This window comes from Sturnira hondurensis, unplaced genomic scaffold (assembly GCF_014824575.4).
Source record: "Sturnira hondurensis isolate 20B ecotype Veracruz unplaced genomic scaffold, ASM1482457v3 Scaffold0005791, whole genome shotgun sequence".
Classification (NCBI taxonomy): Eukaryota; Metazoa; Chordata; class Mammalia; order Chiroptera; family Phyllostomidae; genus Sturnira; species Sturnira hondurensis.
The window spans coordinates 752,758-775,183 of record NW_028078422.1 but is presented as its reverse complement, the minus strand read 5'-3'; the positions used below and the strand labels follow the sequence as shown (position 1 = coordinate 775,183).

At 42.4% G+C, this 22,426-nt stretch overlaps 2 protein-coding genes across 2 annotated transcripts; one reads left to right on the top strand and one right to left on the bottom strand.

Moving 5' to 3' along the window:
• Window positions 1-4,178: 4,178 nt before the first annotated feature.
• LOC118988118 (40S ribosomal protein S28-like) lies at window positions 4,179-4,372 on the bottom strand. Its single transcript, XM_037047531.1, has one exon. The coding sequence runs from the start codon at window positions 4,365-4,367 to the stop codon at window positions 4,179-4,181; it is 189 nt and encodes a 62-aa protein (XP_036903426.1). The 5' UTR covers window positions 4,368-4,372.
• A 9,700-nt stretch (window positions 4,373-14,072) lies between these two features.
• Window positions 14,073-21,875, top strand: IFNL1 (interferon lambda 1). Its single transcript, XM_037047530.1, has 5 exons — window positions 14,073-14,243; window positions 20,497-20,568; window positions 21,329-21,472; window positions 21,562-21,639; window positions 21,776-21,875. The coding sequence occupies exons 1-5, from the start codon at window positions 14,073-14,075 to the stop codon at window positions 21,872-21,874; spliced, it is 564 nt and encodes a 187-aa protein (XP_036903425.1). The 3' UTR covers window position 21,875.
• The last annotated feature ends 551 nt before the right edge of the window (window positions 21,876-22,426 follow it).

Genomic DNA, 22,426 nt, shown 5'->3' with positions numbered 1-22,426 from the left:
TCTTTTATTTTTCATTCTTCTGTTTCCTTTCTCCTGACTCCCTGTGGATTCCCTAAACATTTTATAGTGTTCCATTTTGTTTTATCTACAGTGTTTTTGACTATATATCTTTGTATTTTTTTAGTCTTTGCTCTAGGATTTCAATGTACATATGATTTATCACAATGTGATAATATTGACATATTACCACTTCACATAAATTCAGGAACATTATTGCTATTTAACTCCTTTTATACTCTCTGTTTTATAAATATATAAATATCTTTTTAAATACATGGAGAATAATATCAGATAGTAGTATAATTTGCTTTCAAAAATCTAATATTGTTATTAAAATGAGAAGAGGATATTTTATTGTATTTATCTACATGTTTCCTCATTCCATAAGCCTTTCTTCATTTCTAATGTTTTAGGTTTCCTTTGGCTTTAATTTTCTTTCTGTTTGAAGAACTCAAGCAATTCTTTTAATACAGATCTACTGGTAACAAATCCTCTTAGTTTTCTTCACTTTAAAATGTCTTTATTTTGCCTTCTTTGCTGAAGAATATTTTCACTAGATAAAGAAGCCTGGGTGGATAGTTCTTTTCCTTTAGCATTTGAAAAATGTGCCACTCTCTCCTGGAGAACTCCACTGTCAAACTATTGACCCTCTATAAAATGTAATGTGTTGTTAATGTCTGGTTCCTTTCAAGATTCTTTCTTTGTCCTTAGTTTTCAGAAGTGTGTATAAAAAAGGGGAGGCCCACATGGCAGGCCTGATAAACTCAGAGACCAAAAAGTAACTACAAAAAATGGTCTGAACATAAAACTGTGAACTAAAAGCAGATCATGGCAGGTAATCACATCCCAGGCCTATATCTTCCTTCACAAAGGCCAATCTTTACATTGAGTGAGCTTGTCTATTATTTTTTTGCATCTAAGATACCTTTGGATAAGATACCTTTGGAATGTCAGAGTGATCTTCTTTTCCAAACCCCTCAGGGCGACACCCACTGTCACCCTCACTGTTATCTTATTCCTCAAATACCACCTCTATGAACTGTAAACATTTATAATTAACTGTACTGTACCCACCAATGTAGAATGAGTATGTGTCTTATCATGTATTTTCCTTCTTATTCAATTCCAGAGATTTCCCCTCTTTGCTTTCTCCTTCCTCCCTAATCTACCATCAATGGATTTCTTGTAATCTTTATGTCTCCTCCTTTGATTCTAATGTATAAAATAAGCTGTAAAACTGACATTCTGCAGAGCATTTTCTCAATTTGTTGAGAATTGGCTTTCCAAAAATTGTCATTATTTTGGCTCAAATAAACTCATATAAAATTCTCCACATGTTTGGACATTTCTTACACCAACAGAAGTTTGGTTATGATGTGCCTGAATATGGACTTTTTTGCATATATCTTGTTTGGGATTTATTCAGCTTTTTAAATCTGTAGGTTTATATAGTTTGTCAAATAGGGGATATTTTCAGTCATTACTTCTCCAAATATTTTTCAGACCCATTTTCTTTCAGTTTCTCTTCTGGAACATCAGTGATGTGAATGTAAAATCTCTTGCTATCATTCCAAAGATCCCTGAAGCTCCTTTTGTTCTGCAAGTTTTCTTTTAATCTTTCAAAATCAACTTATCATTTGTGCAGACTTCAATCTATGTACTCTCTGTTGTTCAGATGGGTTGATTTCTATTTCTATTATGACAATCACAAATTCCTCTCTCCTCTCCATTTTTTTCTGTTTACTGAGTTTTATTTCAGTTATTGTATTATTTAGTTCCAAAGTTTCCATTAAGTTCCATATTTCTTTTGTTGTTAATGATACTCTCATTTTTTTCATTTGTTTTCAGAGTATTCATGATTCTTATTGAAGCAATTTATTTTACTTTATTTTGACCTAATTGATTGTTGCTTTTTATCAGATTTTTTTATTGTTGTTCAAGTACAGTTGTTTACATCACTTTCCCACATCCCACTTATCCACACCTCCCACCCTCCATCCTATCCCGCTTTGGCTTTGTCCATGGGTCCTTCATACACGTTTCTTGATTGCACTTCCCCTCCTTTCTGCTGTTATCCCTCTTCCTGCTCCCGTTAGGTTACTGTCAGTTTGTTCTTTATTTCAATGTCTCTGGTCATATTTTGCTTGCTTGTTTTGTTGATTGGGTTCCACTTATAGGTGAGATCACTGCCTGGCTTATTTTACTTAGCATAATGCTTTCCAGACCCATCCATGCCGTCGCAAAACAGGAGCTCCTCCCTTCTCTCTGCTGTGTAATATTCCATTGTATAAATGTTCCATAGTTTTTTTATCTATTTATTTACTGATGGGCACTTAGGTGCTTCCAGCACTTGACTATTGTAAATCGTGCTGCTATGAACATTGGGGTGCATAGGTTCTTTTGAATTGGTGCACCAGGGTTCTTAGGGTATAATCCCAGCAGTGGAATTGCCAGGTCAGACAGCAGTTCCATTTTTAGTTTTCTGAGGAAATTCCATATTGTTTTCCATAGTGGCTTCATCATTCTGCAATCCCACCAACAGTGCACTAGGGTTCCCTGGATGCTATACCTTATCAAATGTTTTTTTCTACATGTTTCAATATGACCATGTGATTTTTTTCTTTCCTTTTGTTTATGTGATGTATTACGTTTATTGATTTGCCAATATTGTACCATGCTTGCATCCCTGGAATGAATCCCACTTGATCATGGTGTCTGATCTTTTCTGGATGTGGTTTGCCAGTATTTTGTTGAGGATTTTAGCATCCATGTTCATTAGTGATAATGGCCTGTAATTTTCTTTCTTTGTTGTGTCTTTATTTGGTTTTGGGGTTAGGATGATGTTGGTCTCATAAAAAAAAGTTTGAAAGTCTTCCCTCTTTTTGGATTTCTTGGAATAGTTTGAGAAGAATCGTGGTCAGGTCTTCTGCAAATGTTCAATAAAATTATCCTGTAAATCTGTTTAGCACAGGGCTATTGTGTCCCAGGAGGTTTTTTGATTACTGCTTCAATTTCACTAACTGATATCAGTCTATCGAGGCTTTCTGCTTCTTATTTACTCAGTTTTGGAGGATTATATGTTTGTGCCAAACATATAATTGAGTGCCAAAATAATCTATTGAGGCTTTCTGCTTCTTATTTACTCAGTTTTGGAGGATTATATGTTTCTAGAAATTTGTCCATTTCACCCAGGTTTTCCAATTTATTGACATATAGTTCTTCATTGTAATTTCTTACAATCCTTTGTTTTCTCTTGTATCAGTTGTAATTTCCCCTCTTTCATTTCTAATTGTATTTATTTGGGTCCTCTCTTTTTTTTCTTGATGAGTCTAGTTAAAAGCTTGTCAATTTTGTTTATCTTTTCAAAGAAACTTCTCCTGGACTTATTGATCCTTTGGAGTATTCTTTTAGTATCTATGCCATTTAATTCTGCTCTGATCTGAATTAATTCATTCCTTCTACTTGCTCTGGGCTTTGTTTGTTGTTGTTCCTCTAGTTTTTGTAGTTGTAGGGTTAGGTTATTTATTTAAAATGCTTTTATTTCCTTTAGGTAGTCCTGCATTGCTATGAACTCCCCTTTCAGAACTGCCTTTGCTGTGTCCCATAGGTTTTGGGCTGTTTTGTGTTCATTTTTATTTGTTTCCAGAAACTTTTTGTTCTTCCTTGATCTCATTCTTAACCCATTCATTGTTTAATAACATGTTATTCAGTCTCCATGTATTTGACTGTTTTTGAGTCTTTTCCTTGAGGTTAGCTTCTAGTTTCAAGCCATTGTGATCTGAGAAGATGCTTGATATGATTTCAGTTTTTTTAAAAATTTGTTTGGGTTTGTTTTGTGTCCTATCATGTGGTCTATATTTGAAAATATTCTACGTGGATTTGAAAAGAACGTATATTTTGCTTCTTTTGGGTGAGAGTTTCAGTATCTCAGTTAAGTCCTTCTGAGCTAGTGTGCCGTTCAGTGCCAAAATGTCCTTGTGGACTCTTTGTTTAGAAGATATGTCTGTTTTTGACAGTGGGGTATGAAACAGCCCTACTATGAGTGTGTTGCTGTCTATATCATTTATTTACATATAATACAAATGCCCTATTAACAGTTGAACATTATCCCCTGGGACCATGTGGCCCACCTAGACATTCAGGACCCAGGTGCCAACTCAACGCAGCCTACAAGCTTCTCACTCTGACTCCAGAAGGGTGAGCATGTTACCCTCATGCACAGGGCCTTTCATGTTGTGGGTGATGGAATGGCTCATGTTGTCCATAAATTCCACATGTATCTTCATGCACTGTCCCTGCAAGCCAATCCTGCCCAGCACCTTGGGGACCCTGGCTAGCTTAGTAGGTTGCACACGACTCGTGTCCATGATGGCAGCAGTGGTTCAGTGGAGAGGAGTCCTATATCTTTCTTGAAATCCTCCAAAATTTTCCTTATATATTTGGGTGGTCCCATGTTGGATGCATGTATGTTTACAATGTTTATAGTTTTCTAATGGATCTTAGAATTAAGAAATGACCTTGTTTGTCTCTTTTTATGGCCTTTGTTTTGAAATCTATTTTGTCTGATATTAGTCTTTCTGCCCCAGCTTTTTTTTTCCAACCCTCCACTTTCAGTGCATGTAGGTCTTTTGTTCTGAGGTGGGTCTCTTGTAGGCAGCATTTATGTGAGTCATGTTTTCTTATTCATTCAGCTACCCTATGTCTTTTGATTGGAGTGTTTAAGTAATTTACATTTAACGTTACTACTGAAAGGTGTTTATTCATTGCCATTTTTTCCTTTTGCACTTGTGTTCCTCTCTCTCTTACTCTTTTTCTTCATCTTCTTAAAGCAGTCCTGTTAGCAATTCTTGCAATACTGGTTATGTGGAGAGTATTCTTTTGGCCTTCTTTTGTCTGGGAAGCTCCTTACTTAGCCTTCCATTTTAAGTGAGAACCTTGCTGGGTAGAGTAGTCTAGCTTGCAGGACTTTGGTTTTCATTACTTGGAATATTTCTTGCCATTCTTCTGGCTTGGAGCTTTTCCACTGAGAAGTCAGCTGCTAGCCTTATTGGGGCTCCCTTGTATGTTACTTCCTGTTTCTCCCTTGATGCTTTTAAGATTCTCTCTTTGTCTTTAGTACTTGGCACATAATTATGAATGTGTCTTGGAATTGGCCTCTTTGGGTTCATCTTGACTGGGACCCTCTGTGTGTCTGGAACCTGCATGACTTTTCCCCTCTCTGGGTTAGGGAAGTTTTCTATCATTATTTGTTCAAGCAGATTTTCTATCCCTTGCTCTTTTTCTTCTCCTGGTACTCCGATGATTCGAATGTTGTTGCATTTCATGTTGTCCTGAAGTTCCCTTAAGCTATCCTCATGTATTTTTAGTCTTTTTTCATGCTGTTGTTCTATCTGGGTATTTCTTTCTAACTTGTCTTCCAGCTCACTAATTCTACCCTCTGCTTTATCCAGCTTGTTTGTAATTCCTTCTACTGTATTATTTTTTATTTCAGGTGTTGTATTCTCCATTTCTTCCTGGTTCTTGTTTATAGTCTATCTTCTTTTTTGTGCCATTGTAGTTCCCACTCAGTTCCTTGTAGTTGTCACTGAGTTCCTTGAGCATTCTTATAACTAGTTCTTTTAAATTCTATGTCTAACAGGTTGCTTGCCTCAATTTCATTTAGCTCTTTTACTGGAGATTCTTCCATTCCTGTAGATTAGGGGTTATTTCTTTGTCTCCCCATTTTAGGTGACTCTTTTTGTTTGTTTCTGCATCTCAGGGTGCACTGTTTTGCCAGCTATCTTCTTGGGGTGAAATCCTGTAATAGGAGTTCTGTGGAACTCAGTGGTGCAGTCTTTTGATCTCTTTGTCTGAATGCTCTAGGGTTGCCCTTTGTTCTATTTGTGTGGACTCTCTTGTTGTACTTGGGCTTTACCTGTTGGTGGATTCATTGTTTTTGGGTTCTTGCCTCCAGTGGACTTACTGATAGTCACAACTCCCACCTTGTCTCGTATGCTGTTGTACAGGTGTTGGTTAACAAAGCAGTATTACCAGACAACTAAGCCTATGCTAGCAAAAAGAGCCCCCCTACCATATCAGCAATCTCAACTGCAATTGAGTAAAGATTAATAAAGTGAAGAGAGATTATGGATATTATAAGATAGGACAATGGGAATATGAGATGACTAAAAAAGGGGGAAATGTTACTGAGTGGTAAGAGGAAGGAGAATTGATAAGAAAGGGAGAGTACAAAGTTTAAAATGTAAGTAAAACATGAAAGGGCAATGGGAACAATGGTATAAGTAGAGGGAAGAGTAAACTATGAGGTTTGAAGTAAAATTGAAAAGATACTGGATGAATGGGAGCAAAATTGGAGAAAAATCACATCAGGGTCAATAGCAATGACACTTGAATGAAGTTTGATAAAGGTGGAATGGGAACAAGAATATTGCACAAGAGCAAAAAGTGAATATAAGATGTCTACAGTCAAGAAAAATGATTTTGAGAGGATGAGGGAAGCAAACTAATAACAGTAAAGGGTTGCCCTGGCTAGCGTAGCTCAGTGGATTGAGCGCGGGCCTGTGAACCACATGATCACGGTTCGATTCCCAGTCAGGGCACATGCCTGGGTTGCAGACCAGTTCCCAGCAGGGGATGCAGAAGAGGCAACCATACGTTGATGTTTCTCTCCTTCTCTCCTTCCCTTCTCCTCTAAAGATAAATAAATAAAATATTTTTTTTAAAAAGAGTAAAGGGTAAAGCCCAGATTGGGGGTGGGGGGGAGAGAAAAAGTGAAATAAAATTCCTCACTCAACTGATGAGGGGCAGGGGGAAGGCAAAAAGGAGTAAGTCAGGGGAAGAGTATTCTATGGGATTTAAAGTAGAAACAAATAGTGAACAAAAGGAGCCCTATTGGAGAAGTACAGCAATAACGGTGGCATTTTGCCCAACTAGCCACTGTTTATAAAAGGTGGAAAAGAAGTAAGACTCTTATAAGAGGGGGGAAAGAATGTGAGCTGCCAAGAAAGAAGAGCATTTATGTGAGGTTAGATGGAGGAGAAATAGTGAGAGTAAGGGGTAGGAAGTCAGCATAGTGTGAGAGCAAATAAGTTTGCCATAATAATAATAAAGCTCAGAAAAATGGTGAAATGTATTAAAACCAGGGAAGAGTGCTGTGTGGGATTTGGAATAACAATAATATGATAAAAATATACAATCTGAATAAGAAGAATAAAAAGTAAAAGACCAAGAGTAGTGAGTTATTTGAAATACGAGTGAAGTGAAAGAAGAAAAATTAAAATGCAATATGAAGGGGAGAAGAAAAACTGAACAAGAAAACAGACTAAATAAACAAAAAGAAGAAAAATTTGTTTAAAACATGCAAATTCTGATTGTGGGCAAGGAGAAATTTGACTCAGCTGTTGGTATTCACCCTCTGACTTCTTTCTGGATCTGTCTCTGGTTTTCTCTCATGTCCAGGTCTCACTTTTGTTTAAAAAAAAAAAGAAAGAAAAAGCCACCTGCTGATTGTTAAGCTTGCCCAACCAGTTTTGCAGACCTTCCAGGCCCCTGCATGCAGTGGGCGGTTGGCCTCTGTCTTCCTTTTCCTGTGGTTTGGCAAGGATGGGGGTTCAGCCTGGGCTAGAGTAATCACAGGTGCCCGGTTTCCAGTCCACGACCTCAAGCACTGTGCTACCCGCAGCCTCCGCTCCACACAGTTGCTCTGGGCTAGTGCTGATAAACCACCTCGCACTGCACCCCTTTGATCAATCTGTGAGGTGCACTGAGTGGGAGCACATCACGCTCACAATCCTCCCTCCTTGATAGCCGGGCAGATACGCATCTGTGGTCCTTGCCCAGTGCCCCTTTTAAAAAAAGTCTCTGGGTGCTGCTGCTGCTCAGAGCCACTGTCCAGCTTTCCACACACTTCTACTGTCTGGCAAGCCCAGGGTCTATCTCAGTCATGGCCAGTCACGGCCCACCTCTTCTCCCAGCTCCAAGTGCTGCCAGAATCCCCCCTGCTCTCTGGCACTGTCCCAGCCAACGACCTCTGCCCCAGCTTGGGTGCACCACCAGCTGTGTTTGTGCCTGTGTACTTCCCCCTGCCCCGACCTGTGACTTTACATGTTCAAGTCTCTCATGGCGTAGGTCTGCGATTTGCCTGCCCTGGAGTGGAGCCATTAGGCCGCTAACACTGACCCGGCTGTGCTCTGATGCTGTCCCCACAGCAGCCACAGTTTCTGGCACCATGCAGGGGGGTTGTGGGGGTTCTTTCCGCATCTGTCTATAAAACCTCCTTCCTGCCTGTTTTGAAGCTCCTTCTGCACACTTTGGCTTCCAAACTTCATATCAGCTAAGATTCTGTTGACTGTTCACTTTGTTCTTCAGAAGATCAGCTAAGTGTCCCAGTTGGGCGCATGAACAACTGGGCTCAGCTCCTACCTACTTTGCTGCCCTCTTCTCTCCAGTCAATGAAGTATTTATCAGCTTTCCTACATTTGTCCTTTCAGGGTTCTGGTCTCTACTGATGAATGGGCAGCACTAGGGTAGCAGGTCATTGGCCACTGCAACTAGTCCTGATGTCGGCCATGGTGTCACTTATCTGGTTTTGCTGCATTTCTGGACCTGGAGCTGAACCACAGCTAAGGCCTAGGTGTTATCTCTAGTGTGACCAAAATTCTCTCTGTACTTAACAGACCTGAGACGTGGTCCTTAAGGTTATTGGGCCCTGGCAGGTGTGGCTCAGTGGATTGAGTGCTGGCCTGTGAATTGAGGTGTTGCCGGTTTGATTCCCAGTCAGGGCACATGCCTGGGTTATAGGCTGAGTTGCTGGTTGGGGGTGTGCGAGGGGCAACTGATTAATATATCTCTCACACCTCTCATACATCGATGTTTCCCTCTCTCTCTCTCTTTCATTCTCCCTAAAAATAAATTAATTAAATCTTTCTTTTAAAAAGGGTTATTTGAGCCCTGACTGGTTTGGCTCAGTGGATTGAGTACTGGCCTGCAAACCAAAGGATTGTAGGTTCAATTTCCAGTCAGGGCACTTGCCTGGGTTGTGGGACAGGTCCCCAGTAGGGGGTGCATGAGAGGCAAACACACATTGATGTTTCTCTCCCTCTCTTTCTCCTTCCCCTCCCTTCTGTCTAAAAAACAAATAAATAAAATGTTTAAAAAAAAGGATTGTTTGATGTGTTGCAGAACCTCATTGTCCTACGGGCTTAATGATTAAGGGAGTGATTGTGCAAGGGCTTGCCTGGGAGTCATATGAGGCTGTTCTCTGGCCCTTCTTTCTCCTCTAACAATATGCCAGGGGAGGAAAGGTCATCCTGAGGGTGAGGTCCCAGCCCAGTTTTGCCCACTGCTAAGTACCCAGGGCTTTCCACCCTCATGACCATTTCTATTCTGCTCGTATCTGTCTAACCGCCTAATGTATATATACACGCACACATACATACACACACAGTGGTGCCTTGGTACTCATTAATTCGTTCCAGTGAGTGGCAAGCAAGTGACCACTGATGAAGCATTTTCTCTTGTGGGGTGGTGTAGTGGTTCATATAAGTTCTAAAAAGTATGAGGAGTGGTGAGCAAGCACCAGGTGCTGAAAAATCTGTTGATTTTTCTTGTAAAAATATGACGAGTACCAGATTTTATGACAAGTACTGAGGTACCACTGGGTATGTGTATGTGTGTGCACATATACATATATATAAATGTGTATTTGTACATAAAAAGAGAGGTTAAATATATAATTCTTTTGTTTCCTGGGTTCAGAGGCATGGGACCAGTGGAGTAAAAATGGCCACATAGGATCCTTGGTGGGTGGGGATTAGAAGGGACAGAGCCCCAGCCATGGTTTGGGGAACCTGTGAGCTGGGCTGTGTGTCTGAAATGGCCAAGTGGGGATGGGAGCATGGTCATCTCAGGGAAATCACAGCAGCTGGCTTTCCCCAGAGTGAGAGTCTCAAGAGAACCAAGCAGAAGCTGCCTCAACCTTTTCTGACTCAGGTTCAGAGGTCAGGCAGCACCTACAGTTACACATGACCCACGAAAGCCAGCCCAGATTCAAGGGAAGGGGACAGACCCACTTCTCAGTGTGGAGAGTGTCAGACTTTGAACACTTATCTTTAAATTACATAGTGTTTCCCCTCTAGTCACTTAGTATTTGCATTTCTTTCACATGCAGACTTCACTCATCTTTTCCCTTAATCTCAAAAGTACCATCTATTTTGCACCAGGTTCACTGACAAGGTTCTGGACCACATCAACTCAATTAGATCCTGTGTTGAGGAGGCTGTGCCATTGGGGTAGATACAGGAACTGTCCGGCACTTCCGGAGAGAGAGGGAAGCAGGTGCCACCATGTGGGAGAGCAATAGATGAGTACTCAGACCTGCGCTGCCCTTTCCGGTAGCCACCAGCCACGAGTAGCCATTCACTTAAAGGAGAACGAAAGAAACTGAACATTCAGTTCCTCCATTGCACTACCAGGTTTTAAGCACTCAACAACCATACATGGTTGGTGGCTACTGTGCTGGACAGCGCAAATGTAGAACACTTCCGTCATCGCAGGAAGTTCTGTTGAACAGCCCTGACTAGACAATACAAGTGCAGGTTTGCGCTGTGGCCCAGAAATCCTATCCTGAATACACACACACACACACATATTCAGGAATATATATAAGATATCTACCTATCTATCTACCTTAGTTTGGGGATCCTATTGCTAGTATCCCCAATACTAGCAATTGAGGATTTGATTCCTGAATAGGAATATGTATATATATTCAGGAATATATCATTCATATATATATATATATCTTAGTTTGGGGTCTCCCAAAAGCATGCCTTGAGCCAAGGATACAAGTGGTTTATTTGGGAGGTGACCCCAGAAAGCAGAAGTGAGTGAGGAAATTGGGATTAGAAGAGAAAAAAAAGCCAAAAAATAGTGCAGAGTCTGGACTACAGGGAGGCAGGTGAGGTACCTAAGGCACTTGCCTGAACCTGAAAGTGAGGGCCTCCTCAGGTTTTGAACACAGACACCTTGGCTTTTCTGCCCTAGTCCCTGCCTCCAAAGGTCACTGCTATGAGGAACTAGACCTGGCCATTCATACAAGGGCTCTCCAAGGACTTGAGGAATCATGGAGAACACACCTCAGAACTGACCCACTGAGGAAAAGGGGAGCAGAGTTTGTTTCCTGGCTCCCCACCTACATGGATGTAAATTGCCTTTGAGGAATTAATCCTGGTGCTTCCGACCTGTTCTGCAGGCAGACAGGAGAAAGAATTCGAAGGAGAAGCAGAACAACACCAGAGCACGAGGTGGGAAGCTATGGACGTGTGTGGGAACTACCTACCATGTCTACACGCAAGTGAAAAAAACAAGCTGAGGGAATGTGGTGGGGGGGGGCACCAGCTGGGGTGCTCTAATACACCCTAGAAAATTCCCCGCAGAGAGGACGTGTGTGAGCCTTATACTAATGGGGAGCTGAAGGCAACTGAAGTGTGCCTCACTGGGGAACTAGATAAGAACAAATAAAACTTGGGTTGGCCAAAAAGTTCATTTGTGTTTTTTCATAACATGAAAGACACATTTTTTATTTTCACCAATAACTTTATTGGTTTGCATAGTTTGAGTATGTTGGCTGCCACCTTCATAGTACAGCATTGATTGTTCTCCATTAATGCCTCTATTTGATCGCTATCCACTTCCACTGGTCTACCTGACCGCAGAGCATCGTCCAGTGAGAAATCTCCAGCACGAAACTTCACAAACCACTTCTGACACCTTTGATCAGCCACAGCCCCCTCTCCATACACTGCACAAAACTTTTTCTGCATTTCAGTTGCATTTTTACCTTTGTTGAAATAATAAAGCATACTATGCAGAAATGTTGCACTTCTTCCACCTTCAATATTAAAATAGCTACACAAAAATTCACCAATTTTAATAAATTTTTAGTGCATGCCGATATGACAGCCATCACAATACAATCTAACAAAATTGTTTTGAATGAAGTTAAAGCCAACTAAGCGCTCCTAGAGCCGTTGTATGGGACACAGTGCAGCCGTGGGTGGCAGAGAACTCGTGCACACAGCTATATAACACCTGAGAAATGTACTGCTAAGGTTTTCTTTTTTAAGAAAGAAATAGCCCTGTCTGGTGTAGCTCAGTGGATTGAGTGCAGGCTGCAAATCAAAGGTTCAAGTCCTAGTCAGGGCACACGCCTGGGTTGCAGGCCAGGTCCCCCGTGGGGGCCATGTGAGAGGCAACCACAACACTGATGTTTCTCTCCCCCCTTTCTTCTCTCTCACTTCCCCCCTCTCTAAAAATAAATTAAAAAGAAAGAAAGAAGAGAATAAAATTTATAACACAATCCTATTGATGTAAATTGGAAACACATATATGCACAAGATTGCAAATTATAAAAATACACCTTTGCAGCTATATATCAAGTGCATTAAAATGGGTACCTGTGAGGGGAAAGGATGGGAGTGGGGATTGGGCATGATGAGGGGGGCGGGCAAAAACCCAGAGGGTCCCTCAGGGGCCTGTTGTGATTCTGTTATAGCTGAAGGGTATGATTTATAATTTTCTGTACTTAAGAGCCAAGAAAAAATAAAGTAATGAAAACTAAGGGCCCACACATCAGAGCAACTGTCTGCCTGCTACACACATATTATTACCATGGCGGAGGGGGGCGGGGGGGCGGGATGGAAAGTGGCGGGGGCTGATAGCAAAGCAACCAGACTCCGCCTGCCTTCTGCACGCCCTCCTCAGGGTCTTCGCCCCCCGGCAACCCCTCCCATCCCCAGCAAGCACTCTTCACCCCGGTGAATGAGGAGCTCCCCACCCCGTCACGCCACCCAGAGGGAGGGAAAAGAGAGTTAGCTGCCTGTGACTCACAGGGCTCCCCAGCTTCTACTCTGACCACGTGCAGAATAGGGGGTATGCACATGGGACTCCATTCAAAGCCCAGCTCTGCCGTGAACCAGCTGGGGGACCTCAGGCAAGTCACTTTGCCTTCCTGTTCCTCAGTTTCTTCATCGGTAAAATGGGGGATGATCCTGACAATAACTACAGTGGTCGTCTAATAACCGTGTTTCATTCAGTCGTTTCGTCATAATGGTTGTCGATGGAAAACAAAGTTGAGCCCCCGCTGGGGTCACTGTCTCTGGGGACACAGCAGGTTCTCCCCACGCCTGCACGGGTTTTCTCCAGGGACAGGGATTTCCTCCCACAGCCCAGAGATGTGCTTATCAGGTGAATAGTCGTGTCCCACCTGAGTGGGAGTGAGTGTGTGAGAGAGGCCCCGCCATGCAGTGCTGCTGTCCTGGGTGGGCACTGCCCTCTGCCCCAAGGGGCCAAATGGGCTCTGGCCATGCCACCTGGGGCAGAAAAGAGTCTGAAAAGATGTTATCTGGCCCATTTTTATGAATCTTTCTGAAACGATGTACAGCTCACATTTTATTTTGGTGTTTAATATTAGAAATGCTTTGGGTCTTCATTTAGAACTTTGGGGATGTCTTGTGACCAGAAACTTGCTGTAGGAACTTAACTCTCATGTATGTCAATCAGCCAGTGGTCAGATAGGTTTTGTTATATGACTTACAAGAACCTATTGAGGACATAAGTGAGGACTTCCTGCACTCAGGGATGTTTGGAGCGTGAAGTGAGTTAGTGGAACACGCTTAAACCAGTGGAGGAAGCTCCCTGTCTGGCACTCAGGCATCCTCACCACCATACACCCTGGCCAGTCCCTGCCCTGCTGGACAGCTGCCCATCCTTCTTCTGGCCACAGCCTCAGTTAGGGGCTCCCCAAAGTCCCAGGAACTCTTAAACTAGGCTCGGGGATTTCTCAGGGTCCCTCTTGGGATTGATTTCAGTTTCTGTTTCTTCCTCGTAGAGCACTGGGCTCACCTGGCGCTGCCCACACCTGTGAGCTCACCTGGCTCAGCAGCGGGCCCCACCCACTCATGCCTTTTCAAGTTGCAATTCCATTTGCACATTACACACATTGGCCATGATTGCTCATTTAGCGTGGTTAAAAAGCGGAGCCATGCAGCAGGGGAGGCAGTCGCAGGTGGGCCATGGCTGCAGTGTGGTTCCTGATGATGGTGGCCTCAGGCCTGGGCTTGGCCAGAGCGGGTCCTGTCCCCGCCTCCAAGCCCCACTCAACAGGGAGGGGCTGTGATGTTGGCAAGTTCGAATATCTGCTACCAATGGAGTGGAAGGCCTTCAAGAAAGCCAAGGATGCCTTGGTGAGTACCTATTGGTTTTCTTTTTCTTAACAGAGGTACAAATGATATACAACATTATATTAATTTGAGGTGTATAACACAATGATTTGATAATTGTATATGTTGCTAAATAATCATCACCGTGCCTAGTTAACATTCGTCACTGTACATAATTACAGAATATTTGTTCCTGTGAGGAGAACTTTGTTTGAGGGCTTGAAGCTAATCCTCTTGTTAAATTCCCTTATTAATGCTAATAGTTTGCCATAAATTAATTTAGTTTTCCCCCAAATAGAGATATTTAAATGCAAATAACTATTTTATTCTTCATTTCTTTCTTTATACCTCTTATTTATCTCACCTTATTAAACAGACTATAAGTCCAAGGTGTGTTGAATCGAAGTGTTAGTAGTGAACTTCTTTGTCTTATTCCCAAACTGAGGGAGAAAAGTGTTATTTCGCTATCCACTCATCTGTCGACGGGCACCTAGGTTGTTTCCATATCCTGGTTATTATAAGTAGTGCTAAGGTGAACATGGGGTGCATGAGTCTTTTCAAATTAGTGGTTTGGTTTTCTTCAGATAAATACTACATATGGAATTGCTGGATTGTATGGCAGTTTTATTTTTAATTTACTGAGGAAATACCATACTGTTTTTTATACCGGCTGCACTAATTTGTAATTCCACTAACAGTGCACTAGGGTTCCCTTTTCTCTATATCCTCACCAGCGCTTGTTGTTTGTGAACTTACTGATGATAGCCATTCTGGCATGTGTGGTGATATCTCATTGTGGTTTTAATTGGCATTTCCTTGATGATTATTAATGTTGAGCATCTTTTTATGTCTGTTGACCATTTGTATGATACCATTTGGAGGGTGTGACCCAGTTGGTTGGGGTTTGTCCCACAAAGTGAAGGGTCGCCCGTTCGATTCCCAGTGAGAACTCATGCCTGGGTTGCGGGTTCAGTCCCTGGTCAGGGCACATGCAAGAAGTGACTGATCGACGTGTCCTGCATCAGTGTGTTCCTCCCTCTCTACTATCTCCCTTCCCCTCTCTCTAAAAATAAATAAAATATTTCATTTTTTTAAAGGAACTGTCTATTCTGATCCTCTACCCATTTTTTAATTACATCGTTGTGGTGAGGGCAGGGCTGTTGTAAAGTTATCTGAGTTTCTTATATATTTTGGATCTTAACCCGTATTGGATGTATCATTTGCAAATATCTTCTCACATTCAATAGATTATCTTTTTATTTTGTTTAAGGTTTCCTTTGCTATGCAAAACTTTTTAGTCTGGTGTAGTCCCACTGTTTTTTTTCTTTTGCTGCCTTTGCCCAAAGGTGATATAGCCAAAAACATACTGCTAAATCAATGTCAAAGAGTTTACTGCTTATGTTTCTTCTAGGAGTTTTATGGTTTCAGGTTTACATTTAAGCCTTCAATCCATTTTGAATTTATTTTTGTATGTAGTATAAAAAAGAAGTCAAATTTTATTTTTTTGCATGTATCTGTCCATTTTCCCCAACACCACTTATTGAATAGACTGTTTTTACCCCATTATATATCCTTGCCTCCTTTGTCATAGAATTATTTACCATGCAGGTGAGGATTTATTTCTGGGCTTTGTATTCTATACTATTGATCTCTATATATCTAATTTTATGCCAATACCCATTTCCTTTTTTAAACAATATATTTTATTGATTATGCTATTACAGTTGTCCCATTTCCCCCCTTCATTCCCCTCCACCCTGCACACCCCTCCCACCCACATTCCCCCACTTTAGTTCATGTCCATGTGTCATAAGTTCTTTAGCTTCTACATTTCCCGCACTATTCTTGCCCTCCCCCTGTCTATTTTCTAGCTACCATCTATGCTACTTATTCTGTGTAGCTTTCCCCACCTCTCTCCTCCTCCCACTCCCCTGTTGCTAACCCTCCATGTGATCTCCATTTCTGTGGTTCTGTTCCTGTTCTAGTTGTTTGCTTAGTCTGCTTTTGTTTTTGTTTTAGGTGTGGTTGTTAATAACTGTGAGTTTGCTGTCCTTTCACTGTTCATATTTTTTATCTTATTTTTCTTAGACAAGTCCCTTTAACATTTCATATAATAAGGGCTTGGTGGTGATGAGCTCCTTGAACTTGACCTTATCTGAGAAGCACTTTATCTGCCCTTCCATTCTAAATGAAAGCTTTCCTGGATAGAGCAATCTTGGATGTAGGTCCTTGCCTTTCACAACTTGAATAATTCTTTCCAGCCCCTTCTTGCCTGTAAGGTCTCTTTTGAGAAATCAGCTGACAGTCTGATGGGAACTCTTTTGTAGGTGACTGTCCCCTTATCTCTTGCTGCTTCTAGGATTCTCTCCTTCATTTTCATCTTGGCTAATGTAATTATGATGTGCCTTGGTGTATGACTCCTTGGGTCCACCTTCTTTGGGACTCTCTGAGGTTCCTAGACTTCCTGGAAGTCTGTTTCCTTTGCCAGATTGGGCAAGTTCTCCTTTATTATTTGTTCAAATGAGTTTTCCACTTGTTGCTGTTCCTCTTCCCCTTCTGGTACCCATATAATTCGGATGTTGGAACATTTAAAGATATCCTGGAGATTCCTAAGCCTTTCCTCATTTTTTTTGAATTCTTGTTTCTTTATTCTTTTCTATATGGTTGTTTCTTTCTTCCTTCTGGCCCACTCCATTAATCTGAGTCCCAGTTTTCTTCCCATCACTATTGGTTCTCTGTGCATTTTCCTTCATTTCTCTTGGCATAGCCTTCATTTTTTTCCATTTAATTTGTGACCAAAATTAACCAATTCTGTGAGCATCACCAGTGCTTTGAACTTTGCATCTGATAGGTTGGCTATCTGTTTGTCACTTAGTTGTATTTGCTGTGGAGCTTTGATATGTTCTTCTGTTTCAGCCATTTTTTTTGTCTTGTCACACCTGTTATGTATGAGGGGTGGTGGAGCCTTAGGTGTTCACCAGGGCGGGGCAACCCAGTAGCTGGATTGTGATGCTGTATGTGGGGGCGAGGTCCGAGAGGGAATAATGGCGCTTGTTCCACTCTCGTATTTCAGTCACTTCCCCTACTTCCTCCATGTAAACTGGGCCCTTCTGGTGCTGATTCTCCTGTGGGTGGGCCAGTATACATTCTAGGACCCTGTGGGTCTCTCCAGTAAACTCTCCTCTGAGGTTGGAAGTCTCTTCCTGGGCCTCAGTTTCCACAGGGTGTTTTCCATCGGTGTTTTGAGGCTTTATTTCCACTGTCTCGCTCCCCAATTTTGCCTGGTTTATCTGTGCACAAGTGTGGGACTGCCCAGCCAGCCGTACACCCTGTGCGCAGTGCCTCCCTTCACAATCACCACCTCACTGGGTCTGCCGGTTGCCACCCCAGGCCCAGGGTCTGCCAGCCACTGCCTGCGCCCCCAGGGTCCACCCTCTGCTGTCCACCCTGTGCCCGAGGTGCCTTTTCCCTGGTGCCACCACTTTTTGTGCTGCAACCCCTCTCCATCCAGCTGCCAGACTCTGCTCCACTGGTCTAGATGAATGTGTCTATTTTAACTCCTTGGTTGTCCAACTTCCATACAGTTCAATTTTCTGTCAGTTCTGGTTGTTTCTAAATTGTTGTTGTCCTTATTTTGATTGTGTGAGGAGGCACAGTGTGTCTACCTACACCTCCATCTCGGCCGGAAGTCCCCAGTACCCATTTTCTTTTGATTATTTTTGTTTTGTAACATGGTTTGAAATCGGGGAGCATAAAACCTCTCATTCTGTTCTTTCTCAAGGTTTCTTTGGCTATTTCAGGTATTTTGTGGTTCCACGTAAATTTTAGGATTAGTTGCTCTAGTTCTGAGAAGGAAACTATTGGTGTTTTAATAGGAATTGCACTGAATCTGTATATTGCTTTAGTCAGTAAGGACATTTAACAATATGAATCCTTTCAATCTCTGAGCATGTCACATCCTTCTATTTATTTGTATCTTCAATCATTTTCTCCAATATCTTATAGTTTTCAGTATACAAGTCTTCTACCTTTTTGGTTAAATGTATTCCTATTTATTTTATACTTTTTGATGCAATTGTAGTTGGGATTGTTTTCTTACTTACTCCTGATCATTCATTATTGATATATAGAAACACAACAAATTTCTGTTTGTTGATTCATATTCTGCAACTTTATGAAATTTACTTACTTCTAATAGTTTTTGGTGTGTTATTTAGGGTTTTCTATATATAGCATTATGTCATCTACAAATAATGAGAGTTTTACCTCTTCCTTTCTGATTTGGATGCCTTTCCTTCCTTTCTTTTTTAAATTTTTTTTCCTGTCTGCCTGCTGTGGCTAGGGCTTCAAATACTATGTTGAATAGAAGTGATGTTAATGGGCATCCTTGTCTTATTCCTGATTTTGGCAGAAAAGTTTTCAGCTTTTCACCATTGAGAACAGTATTGGCTGTAGGTTTATTATGTATAGCCTTTTACTTTGGTAAGGTATGTTTCTTCTATATCCACTTTGTTGAGAGATTTTATCATAAAATACCCCTGGGATAAATTCCACTTGGTCATGGTGTATGACCCTTTACTGTATTGTTGGATTCAGTTTGCTAATATTTTGTTGAGGATTTTTTGTATCTATGCTCATCAAGAATATTGGTCTGTGATTTTTTTGGGGGGGTAACATCTCTGTCTACTTTTTTTTATCAAGGCAATGCTGGTCTCATAGAATAAATTTGGAAGTTTTGCTGCCTCTTTATTTTTTTGAAATAGTTTTAAAAGGGTAGGTATTAGTTCTACTTTAAATGTTTAGTAGAATTTAGCTGCAAAGAATCTGGTCCCAGAGTTTTATTTGTTGTGAGATTTTCTGTTACTGCTTCAATTCTATTGCTACTAATTAGTTTTTTAGATTTCATATCTTTCTGGTTCAGTCTTGGAAGGTTATAGACTTGTGGAAATGTATCCACCTCTTCTAAAGTGTCATGTAACCATTCATATTTTATTTTTTAATTTTTAAACCCATTTCTAGAGAGAAAGGAAGAGAGGGAGAAAGAGAGGAAGAGAAACATCGATGTGTGGTTGCCTCTCATGTGTCCCCTACTGAGAACCTGGCCTGCAAAACAGGCATGTGCCCTGACTGGGAATTGAACTGGTGACCCTTTGGTTCACAGGCTAGCACTCTGTCCACTAAACCACACCAGCCAGGGCCTACTGTTGATTTCTTCTAGTATATTTTCCATTTTGGTAATGGTATCCTTCAGCTCTTTTGGGTTCTTTATTATACTCTCTTAGTCTTTGTTGAAGTTCTCCCTGAGGTCTTCTACTCCACTCTTAAACTGGTGAGCATCCTTATGACCATTTCTTTTTATTCTTTATCAGGCAAATTACTTATCTCCATTTATCTTAGGGTTTGGGGGGTTATTCTTCTTGTTCCTTTATTTGAAAGACATTCTTCTGTCTTCTCTTTTGGTTTTAGTTTCTATGTTTAGATGAATTAGACAAAATAATTATCTTTCTCAGTCTTGAAAAAAATGTACAAGAAACCTTGGCATAGACTACTGGTTTTGGTAGATCAGCTGGAGCCAAGAAGGTGCCTATGGCATCCAGGGAGCTAGCCTACTGAGATGGAGCTGCTCCAGGTGGGGAGGACAGGTGCATGTGGTAATGCCCCGTTGATCCTGCTTGCTCACTTTCTCTGGGGGAAATAGGCTCCATGCAGCGTTCCTTGGAACATGGAGCAATGAGCCTGCAGGTAGGACAGAGAACCCAAATGAAGTTTCCACTTGCCCTATCAGGATGGAGAGGGACATAACTCATGGAGCTCACTGGGCACCTCCAATCCTGGAGAGTTCCCATAGCTCCCAGAGAGCTCCCAGTTTCCCAGCCTTCTCTACTCAGTCTCTTTCTCTAGTTTGTTGTTCAGAAGCTGCTCAGTCAGCCATCAGTTGTGTGTCAGGAGTAATTGCTCCTTATATAGGTGTATATTTCAATGTGGTCCCAGGAAGGGAAGAGTTCAGCATGCTCCTGCACTGCCTCTGATTGGACCTGTGAGCTCCTGTTGTTGTAGACTGGGCCCTAACCCTCCTGCTTCAGCCAAGCTGCAGCCCTGCTACTGTGGGCTAACATCTGTCCTCCTGCTGTAGTGTAACCTCTAGCTTTTCAGCTATGACTCATCGCTACCTTTCTGCTGTCAATTAAACTCAAGTTCTTCTGCTAGACCTTCCTCCTTGCTGCTATGGTCCAGCCTCCTACTGTGTTGTGCTCTGACCTCTGCTCTTGCTCTCTAGGAAAACTCACTGAAAAACCAGAGCTGCAGCTCCTGCCTCTTCCCCAGACCCTGGACGCTGACACAGCTACATGTGAGTTGGAACTGAGGTGCCCTTACCCTCTCCTGGACCCTCTCCCTGCCTCCTTAAGTGGCCCCTCACCTCCTGGATCTCACCAGTTCTTCCCTCTCTCTTGTCTCTCCTTGCATGTCCCTCCACAAGTGTTCCCCTGGCTCTGTTCCTCCCCTGGGTCCCTTTTAGCATTGTTTTGCCTGTTCCTCACACCTCCGCTCTTACTTTCTTCTCATTTCTATCCTCCTTTCTCTCCCAGGTCTTTGCCCCTTGCCCTGCCCAGTTTGTCACTGTTGATTCTCAGTAGTGATTCCCGGTTCCCCTCTCACCTGTTCTCCTGGCCACTGACTCCCACCTGTCCCCCTCGTCGTCATTGTTCTTCTACTGATCTCTTCCCAACCTACACTCCTCCTTCATCTACCCTTCTTACCTATGCATCTAATCTTCCCCTTCTCACCTGCCTCCATAACCTGTTCTCTTCTCATCTGTCCCCATCCCTTGTCCCTCAAACCTCTGTGACTGACCCCCATGGGTCATCTTTCACTTGTCCCCATTTCACTTTTTCACCTGTCCCCTAACCTGTCTGCTCCCCTATCTTTGTGCCCCACCTGTATTGTTTTCACCTACATCCTTCTTTATGTATTCCCTCTCACCTGACCCACCACTTGTCCCCCTCACATGTGCCTTTATCACTCGCCCTCCTTCCCTACCTGAGCCTTCTTGCTTACCTTTCTCACCTTTCCACCTTACCTGCTCCCTTATCTGTGCTTTTTCACTCCAGGTGTGGGAGCGCCCTGTGGCCTTGGAGGCTGAGCTGGCCTTAACACTGAAGGTCCTGGAGACCGTGGCTGACTCCACCCTGGGGGACATCCTGGACCAGCCTCTTCACACGCTGCACTACATCCACTCTGAGGTCCAGGCCTGTGTGAGTGCTTGGGGACTCAGGCCATGTCTGTGGTGTATGTCCCCAGCTGTCCCAGGCCCTGGTCACACAACACCCTCCTCTGCCCATAGGTTTCAGCTCTGCCCACCTCAGGCTCCAGGCCCCTCCTCCAGCACTGGCTTAACCAGCTCCAGAGAGCCCCAAAGAAGGTAAGTTGTTGGAAGGGAGGATGGATGCCTGGGATCTGGGTACAGGGAGGGGCTGAGGATCTGGGTAAGGGGATGCCTGGGATCTGGGTAAGGGTAATGTTTGGGCAATGGGAAACCATGTTCTCATCTCTCACAGGTGTCCCAAGAGTGCCTTGAAGCCACTGTCACATTCAACCTCTTCCGCCTCCTCAAACAGGACTTGAATTGTGTTGCCAGGGGAGATCTGTGCATCTGAGAACGTGGACCCACCCCCAGCTCATCTGGGAGCCCAAAGCTTATTCATACACTAAGCCCCACCCCTGCCTTAAGTTATTTCCATCCGTCCCTTATTTATGGAGATGTAGCCCTGACTCAGGTTCAAAGGAAATATTTGTTTTTCTGCTTTTGTACAATATATGTATATGTTCAGTAAACTATAAGAAATTGGAACTTCCATGACTAGTGAATCCTTGAGTGTGTGTGTGACTGTGTGCCTGTACTGAGCACGGATGTCTGTGTGGTGCAGGTGAAATCAGTGACTGGTTGTGTATAATTATGTGTGCCGGACTTCTGGGACTGTGCGTATATGTATCCAAAAGAGTGTCTACATGAACCTGAGTCTAACTGGATGTGCATAATGGTGTATTTATGCCCACATCTGTGCAAAAGTGTGTGTGTACATGCACAGGTTTATATCTCTCTCTGTCTCTTCCTGATTGTGAACTGAATATCTCTCTTTTCCATATGGACCTAGGACAGAAAAAGGTCTATACCAGTCAGGATGCTTTACATATAATAATAAAAATCA

Bases quoted from the DNA above. Each gene is read 5' to 3' on its own strand.
- LOC118988118 (XM_037047531.1), bottom strand. From the start codon at position 4,367: ATGGACACGAGTCGTGTGCAACCTACTAAGCTAGCCAGGGTCCCCAAG.
- IFNL1 (XM_037047530.1), top strand. From the start codon at position 14,073: ATGGCTGCAGTGTGGTTCCTGATGATGGTGGCCTCAGGCCTGGGCTTG. The intron at 14,244-20,496 runs GTGAGTACCTAT...CTTGCTCTCTAG, and splicing joins AGAAAGCCAAGGATGCCTTG to GAAAACTCACTGAAAAACCA. The intron at 20,569-21,328 runs GTGAGTTGGAAC...TTTTCACTCCAG, and splicing joins GGACGCTGACACAGCTACAT to GTGTGGGAGCGCCCTGTGGC.